The 8516-nt window shown below is 37.1% G+C and overlaps 1 protein-coding gene across 1 annotated transcript in view; it reads left to right on the forward strand.

The window, feature by feature from the left end:
* The window catches only part of NELL2 (NEL-like 2 (chicken)), a 132310-nt gene that overhangs the window by 12930 nt on the left and 110864 nt on the right, over positions 1-8516 (forward strand). The window contains exons 4-7 of the mRNA XM_009327600.1: positions 3762-3834; positions 4012-4094; positions 5156-5284; positions 6596-6698. Coding sequence (XP_009325875.1) covers positions 3762-3834; positions 4012-4094; positions 5156-5284; positions 6596-6698 — 388 coding nt within the window. The remainder of the gene's footprint in view (positions 1-3761; positions 3835-4011; positions 4095-5155; positions 5285-6595; positions 6699-8516) is intronic.

An 8516-nucleotide genomic window follows, 5' to 3' on the forward strand; every position in this document is an offset into this window, starting at 1 on the left:
GAGAAGGCTCAGGGGAAATCTCATCAATGTGTATAAATACCTGAATGTGTGGGGGGAATGAAGATGAGGGATCCAGACTCTTCTCAGTAATGCCCACTGACAGACCAAGAAGCAATGGGCAAAAACTGAAACACCTGAAATTCCATCTGAACATAAGAAAACAGTTCTACTGTGAGGTTGGTCAGAGTAAGACTACTATGGAGATACTCAAAAGCCATTCAGACACAGTCCTGGGCAACCTGCTGTGGCTGATCCTGCTTGAGCAGGGGAGTTGGAGTAGGTGATCTCAGGAGGTGCCTTGCAACCTCAACCAGTCTGTGCTTCTGTAATCATAACACAGTTCTTAGGGCCGTGGTGTGTTGTGTATCAGCATATCTGATGCAGTGAGCTGTGTTTCCATCAAACTGGACTTCACTAAATAAAGTTGCAGAGCCAGATGCGCTAAATGACACAGCCAACAGCAGCCCAAGACAGGGAAAGGTAAATGGCCAAATGCAACAGAATTTCAGGAAATAAATGGTCAGATTATTGTCTGTTTCATAGCTGGATGCATTTTTTGTGTGTCACAGAACACTACAGAACTCCAAGTTCATTGGAGTTCTCGGTAGGATTTAGATTTCATCACAGTATCTTGGCTCAGAAATGAATGAGATGACTAGCATCAATGAAGGGAATGTTTTTTCCCCCAGAGGAAGAATATTTGTATGTGCTTTTTCTTACTGCTTCTGCTGTAACATGTATATATAGCAAGCACCTGGTGTATAGCAAGATTGAAAAAGTAAACGCTGTGTTGAACTGGAGTGTAAATTTTGATTCCTCTGAGTCCATTAGGTAGCACTCATTGGTCAAAGCCACTATCTGTGGTTTGGCCTCAGTCTTCTCTGGAGCTGCTTTAACAAATGATGGCATCTCTGTGGATGCCTTCCACACTGCAGTCCCATTTTCCACCCGGTAGGCATCTTTTTACTTGAGCTGCAAAACAGAATTGATGATGTTGATCACAGACCCAATCACTTTTTAAAATACAGCCTGCTAAATCTTTTTTCAGCATAAAACACTTCGACTATGGTTTTCACAGCAAGTTCTGTGCTTTTGTGCTAAAATCAGTTTTTGGGTGTTGAAATACTGTTTGCTATACTTAAATGCTAGTTTATATCCTTGTTGTGTATGAAGTCCAGTGGGGCACTCAGATTTGAAAACTGAAGCATGACTTCGTTTTTATTTTTCAGTTCAATATGTGTTTCCTTTTCCTTCAGAAGGCTAAAAGGATGTCTGCTAAACAAGCTGCAAAATTATATTTCTGGCTTAAATAAACAGTTGATTCCAAGAATAAAATCAGAAAATATTAATGCATTGCTTAAACTGATCTCAGATACACTTCATTTATTCTACATGCTTATAATTAATACTTTTTTAAAATATTCCTTTATTTTTTTGTGCCTTCTCAGTTTTTGACTTGATTATGTTCTTCTTTTTGCCAAATCATAGTCACTACGAAGAAGCTCATTAGGTGTAGAAAAATAAATGCTCCAGTAGCGAACTGTATTTTTTTTTGTTTCTTTCTTTTCAAGAAAGATAAAATTAAACAAAATACGTGGAGAATTTTGCCTCAGTTACAAATGTAAACCAGCTTAACAGAAATACAAAAATGGATAGCTGTTAAGAGAGCATCAATATAGCCAAAATATACTGTGCTAAGTGATTTCTCCAGCATAATATAGTACCAATGGTCAAACTGCATCTGAAAATGAAAATGACACTGTTGTACAGGAGATTCATCAGTTTAGAGATGAGGACTTTCAACACTTCTTAGTGTTTTGGAGAGCCTATATTTTTAGACACTCACTGTAGGACAACTCCTACTGATCTGATTTTGAGAGGTCCAGGTGCTTAGCTATTTCCGAAAATCAGGCTGCTTTGAGTGGATTAAATGGATTGTCCAGATGGGTCAAGGTACTCAAAATCATTAGTCACTCTGAAAAAGATTTTTTTTGGCTGTTTGATTTTGAACCTAATATTGCTGCACTAAACCAATGTGCCAGTAGGCATATTCACACTGGGATATATTTGTACCTGTTTCACTTCAGGGTCTGAAGTCTGAGAGAGCAGTTCTGGCTATCTGATTTCTGGTACCGTGTAACTTCTCTCGGTACCTAGCATCCAGCAGTGTGTTAATTTGAACCACTAGGTTCTTTAGGAGCCTGTGCAAAGCCTCTCATGTAGTGTCAGGAGGTCCTGATCTGGGAGCCTGGGTAGGCTAGATGTCACAGCTCCCTGTTGTTACTTTGGGAGAATGAGAAGGAACCTGAATTCCTGGCGAGTGGCAGAGTCAGCTCGTATCACAGCTGATGTATGATAAATAAAGCTCCTCCAACTATTTGAGGACCTGCCATTCCTCCTTTTCATGAAAATGCCGTATCTTGGGTTGACATGAATTTGAAGTTGATGACGCTGAGGAAGGAAGGGAGGAGAAATTAATGCAGTGAGCTTTTTGGTGTAGAGCTCTTTGCTCCTGACTTCCAGAACACGTGCTGTGGGAGGTCCTGATGTGGAGCTCTGTCTCAGGCACACCTATTTTTTCACTGTTAGCTAATCGCTGCAGCTCCTCGTGCAGCGTGGGGGAGTGTCCAGTTGTCCTAGATCATAGCGTAGTTGTTAAGGGAGAAAGATAGGCATGGCACTTAAGTACCCTCTTAGTTGCCCTCCAGTGACACCTACTCTTCTCTGTAGGTCACTTAGGTTGCTAAGTCACCCTGCGTCATTCACTTGAGGTCAAAATTCTGGTTCTTTGACTTTGCAACATCTGTATTGAATGCCCTGTGTATGTGGATGAAATGTGAACTTTTGCATTTAGTTTGCATTGTGTTCTTAGTTTCGTGAAACATTCTCTTCATAAGCATGCTGACGCATGTTGTAATTATTTTGCTTTTCCTCCTAAGAAGGAGTTTTGGAGATGCAGGGAGGGAGTCATGGATGAAAGGGACATCTGGAGCGAATATGATAGGATGGCTCACTTTGAAATTGTTATTTGGCCTTTGCTTTTGGAGACCAGCAAAGTGGCTGCTAATTATATCTTAATGACTAAGGATGCATGTAAATTCTGCCTGCAAGCATGGGATCTATTCTTCTGGGTGAAACTGGCCCTTTCCAGATGGCATAGTTGAATTGCACACTAAACTTCCCCTTCCCCTAAGTTCTTGCCAACATGTGACTGTGTAACAGACATGTAGTTTCTTGGTATTCTGCATGCTTTATGAAAAGATCTCCATTGATATCATAAAGGGTTTGCATGAATGTGTTTTTCCTGACTCAAGTTTCTTTAATCTTTACTTCTATTTGACAGTTACAGCTTAGTGAAAAATTTGCATTTTATTTAAGAGTGTTTCAAAGTAACTGAAACTGCAGCTGTTTTTCAAATTACTTTTAAAGGTCATTTTCAAGCTTTTCTGCAATGGCTAACTGAAAATAACAATGAATTCTAAACAACCAAACTCTTGCCACATAATTACATCTTGACATTTAATCTTATGTCTTTAAAAATGATTCAGTATGTCTGTATTTGTACATCTATCTAGTTTACTTTCTCTTTATTCTTCTATCACTACATTGGTGCCAGGCAAGAAGCTGTGTATTCATAAGTTTTGTTTTTATCAGGCAGTTTTTCTGTGTGGGCTTTAATGTTTTACGTGGTGAATGGAAAACATAATTTTGACAGGTAAAAATAATGTGTCCTTTTTTTTTTCCTCTCCACTTACACATAGGGCATAATGCAAGATGTGCAATTACTTGTCATGCCTCAAGGATTTATTTCTCAATGCCCAGATCTTAATCGCAGTAAGTCTATTAATTCTTATACCATAAAATGAAAGGTGTGCTTTGTACGTACTTTCTGTCCTACAAGCTTTCTTAAAACCTTGAGTTTCAGTGTATTGGTTGTCAACTTTGACATGATTGAACCTATTGTGAATACCTGGGTTTTTTTTAATTAATATACATACTTTGTTTTTCTAGCATGCCCAACTTGTAACGACTTCCATGGACTTGTGCAGAAAATTATGGAACTGCAAGACATTTTAGCCAAAACATCAGCTAAGGTAATGTTTACTAGGAGTCATGGCATGGGAGAAACGAGGAGTCTAAGGCTTTAATTGCTGTCTTTTTAGATTATTTGTGCATATGTGGGGATGTGCACATGGGTGTGTGTGGAACATCCCTGCATGGTATGTTCATATGTTTGTATTTATTTATCTGTGCCTAGTGTCTATACATACAAATTCCCAGTTCAGAGAGCTTTCTTGTGTTTTAATATTTTTATAGAATCGTATTTTTTAATAGTAAACAGAATCCAAATCCCTGAGCAAGGAAAGGGCTCATAGATATTCAGGCTCTGTCTATTAGGCTAACAAGTCAATAAACCTAGAATGAAATAGGTTGCTGTGCTTATAGTGCTTATTGCAGCAAGACTTACTGGTCCAAGACTTTTCTAGACCTGAGCTGCCAAAGGCGTGTTCAGACAAAATATATGCAAAACAAGGAATTAAGAATCCAAAGCAGCATTTTCTTCTTTTTTTTCCCTAGAGTATCAGACCAAAAGCATTCATGTCTGCCGGTGAACATAGACTAGTCTTCTGGTTTTAAATGTCAGTTCTTTAGATGTCTACAGGAATGCTGTTACCTGGCTGATTTGGTACACAAATGTTAACAATGCCTTGATTGAAGTGGAGAAACAATTGCTAACATGTTGGTTTTGAGCTTTACCTCCAATTTTGCCTCTCTACTCAGATTCAGGTCTCTTGTGCATAACCTAATATCTGCAAGTAGTTTACGTAGAGCAAGATTCTTGGTCAGTTCCTACATACAAAGATGAGAAATCAGGGGCCATACCCATCTTGACCTACTCACTTTGTTTCATGATCTCCCTGATGTTTAGAGAAAGCTGAAATGCATTGTGTCTTGCTTCTGAATTTCCATCTCCGAATGACTGATGGTTTAATCATATTGTATTTGACAATAATTGTTTTATTATCTTTGACACATTTTCCTACGTGTATTCTCTCATCTGCATGCTTGATGATAAGGGGGACAGTTTCAATCATGTTTATACTAATGTGGAAACCACTTACAAATTCAAAACTTTTTTGTGAACTTTTTTCAGTTGTCCCAAGCTGAGCAGAGGATGAACAAGTTGGATCAGTGCTACTGTGAAAGGACCTGCACAATGAAAGGCACGACTTACAGAGAGTTTGAATCCTGGACAGATGGCTGTAAGAACTGCACTTGCACGGTATGGCTACAGTTTGAGTGGAGACTCGGGAACTCTAGTGCTTCCTGTGATTACAGTTTTATTGAGGCAAATAATGAGAAAACTTCCAGGTGTATGCTAGGTAGTAACAACAAAGTGCTAGAAAACCTGTTCTAAATCTAAGGAATAGTATTAATAAATACATTTTCCTATTGTTTCAGCAGTGCCAGCATGTGTAGCTCTCCTATATTTCATATCACCAAAGGCAGATGCTATGCAATATACTTAGCTGTCATGTTATGCCCATGCACTGAATTGCAAATGGTTTCTCTGGATAATTAATTCCCTGCTTTTTGTCACTATAAACACAGCCTTTTTCTTAGCAAACGATTTAATACATCCCTTGTGCCTGATTCCCTTTAGTTGCCTTTGGTTACATTCAATAAGTAATAAAGAGTAAAATGTCAGGGTCATATGCATGCTCTGTTATATCACAAATGAAGAAGATTTGTTAGGTGGATGGAAGATTCCCAAAGGTATCACAACTCCAGAAGCAATTGCAAGTATCCTTTCAGGTACCAAACCATGGCATATTTGTTATTGTCCGTTCATTTAAAACTCATTAATTCCATTTGAAGTAATTAAATACCTAGTCCGAAGGCCATTAGAAAACAATGAAAAGGCTGTTGTTGTCTGTACTGCACCTTAGATTGATTTGCTGCTATCTATAATTTGCTAAATGGTTCTCCTTAAGCCTAGTCTTAAGGAGAAAGGTGCTTGAGACAAAGCACCTTTGTCTTATTTTGATCTTTATATTTCTGGAGGGATGTTAGTTTTGCTTTTAGAGTTTTGTGGTTGACAAGAAGACGACAGTCCATGGTATTAAACCTGGCTGATAGCTATTTAAAATGCTTTGAATTTAGTGTTAAATGCATTATGTATTTTTGTCTCAGGTTTTTCTTGCAGCTATGATATTATTACCCTTTATAAACGTATTGCCTCTTATGTAAAAATCAGAAGGTATTGTTCTGTGAGGTTGTTATTTCACACTAATCTGTCAGTTTGCAGCTGATTGGCAGAATGTTTTACCTCCAAATAGATTTGTCTCTAAAAAAATCTTAGATCATTATCATCTCAAAGAACACATCATGCATGTCTGAAAGATTGCATGGATGATATTCTAAAGGTATAGTTTCTGTTCTTGTAGTTATTAAAAGAACCACGTTAAAATGTCTTTTTGGGTATTGTTAGGGAGTTCATTGCATTTAAAAATAGATTTTAAATTCCTGTGTTTGAGAACATCTCTGCTCTTGCTAAATATAACTACCAGTTAAGCACCTTTTGTTCTTCTAGAACGGTACTGTGCAGTGCGAGGCTTTGATTTGCCCCCTCTCTGACTGCCCGCTTAACTCTGCCCTGGCGTATGTGGATGGCAAGTGCTGCAAAGAATGTCAATGTAAGTTTTACTGCAGTGCTTCCTTCTAATGAATATTTTGAAATCTGTAAAGAAAATAAACCTTCCTGTAAACATGTCAGTGAAAGAACTGGTCAGGGAATGAAATATTTGGGTTAAGGAATGAAGGAATTTAGACTTCCTTGAAATATTTTGAGAAATTGATAACCAGAACGTTTTCATTTTTCAGTTGCAGGTTTTTTTTTTATTGTAGTTGTGGTTTTTTTTGTTTTTTAAACATAGATATTTCATATCAATGTTTAAAAAGAAGTTATTTAAAACTTTAAAAAATGTAAACATTAAAAAAATTTAAAAATTTAAAAATTATTTATAGTCTATCTTTTACACCAAATTGCTAGAAATTCAAGAATGATTGCCTGGTGTTTGTTTTGACCAGTGTTTCTAACACCTCTATCTCAAAAAGAATGTATTTTCAACCTTATGCTGTCGTGCTAGAAATGGAGGTTCAGATTTATGATTCTTCTTCTGTAATTAAGGGAAAACTCATACTAGACCCAAGAGACCAGCAAAAACCAGACACCTAGAAATGTTCTTTCACAAAAGGTCAGGCAGAATTATATAAGAAACTGGATACAGGTAATTTAATATTGTCATTTAAGATAGGTGATTACCTTTTGGTTTTATAGCATTTTGGTTTTGTTGCAAATAGGGCCAGAGAAGGGGAATTTTAGGTTAATCACTGTCTAGATGGACTATATATAATATTTCAGGTTGATTATGGACATGTATCGCGTATGTGATAGTTATTTATTTTAGGCCACAGTGGAATCCATGCTTGAAATTGAGCATGAGATGCACACACTTCTTTATTCTGTAGATGTTGAGATTTTTCTGTGTGGTTTTGTCACTCTTCTACTGCTGTATAAAACTTCTTACAGAGCATAGAGAAATATATAACTGGTTAAAATGAAATGTTGTAAGATAAAATTCAGGAAGATGTTTTGTACTCCATTGATCTTGCTCCCACAGGAGTTTATTAATATTTAATTGTGTTAGAAGTTACACAAACCATCCCATTTTATGAAACCTTATTAACTTACTCAAGTAGATTAATTCTAATTGAGAGGAAATGAGAATTCAAATACTTCTTTTTTTTTAAGCAGCTACACAGAATTTCCATGTGTATTAGATGGCTCAGGGAATTGGTAAGTCAGGGATGTGAGATGTGTGGAGTTCACACCTCTATTTGACTCTTTGACCATGTTGGCACAGTTTGAAACCCTGATCCTCTGCAGTATGTTTTTGTAACATACCGCCTGTGAATTGAGTTGGGAATCTCCATCGAGATGTTAATGGGGAAACGCTCACATCATAAGGCTTCTTACGAAGTTGTTTTTCTTGGGAGTCTTGACACAGGTCAAGAAATGTGAACGAGCATATGGACACTGAGCTTGTCATACAGCATTACTACTTCTCCTTCCAATTAAGATACAGTTCTCGTACAGCATACTGTGAAGTTTACTCTGATATTGCCTCTTTGATATTCTTAATATTATCAAAAGCCTTTTAGCTTCCAGTTCTGTTAATTTGATGCCAGTACATAAATCAATTTGTAACTAACATGCACACATATAACTCTCTTGACAAACTACCAGGAAAATTATTAGATCAAAAAATAAAAATGTCTTTTGAAAAATTATTCCTAATTTCATCTAGGTTATTTAAAGTGCCATTTAAAAAAATTAAACAACTTTTTAAGTGGCCAACTCCCTGGAATGGAGTTCCAAAATCCATTCTCCAAAGGATGGAGAATGTAAATTGGAGTCCCATTGACAAGGTAGTTAAATTCCAGTGAAAGAG

The sequence above is a fragment of the Pygoscelis adeliae genome, unplaced genomic scaffold (genome assembly GCF_000699105.1).
Source record: "Pygoscelis adeliae isolate BGI_AS28 unplaced genomic scaffold, ASM69910v1 Scaffold113, whole genome shotgun sequence".
NCBI classification, from domain to species: domain Eukaryota; kingdom Metazoa; phylum Chordata; class Aves; order Sphenisciformes; family Spheniscidae; genus Pygoscelis; species Pygoscelis adeliae.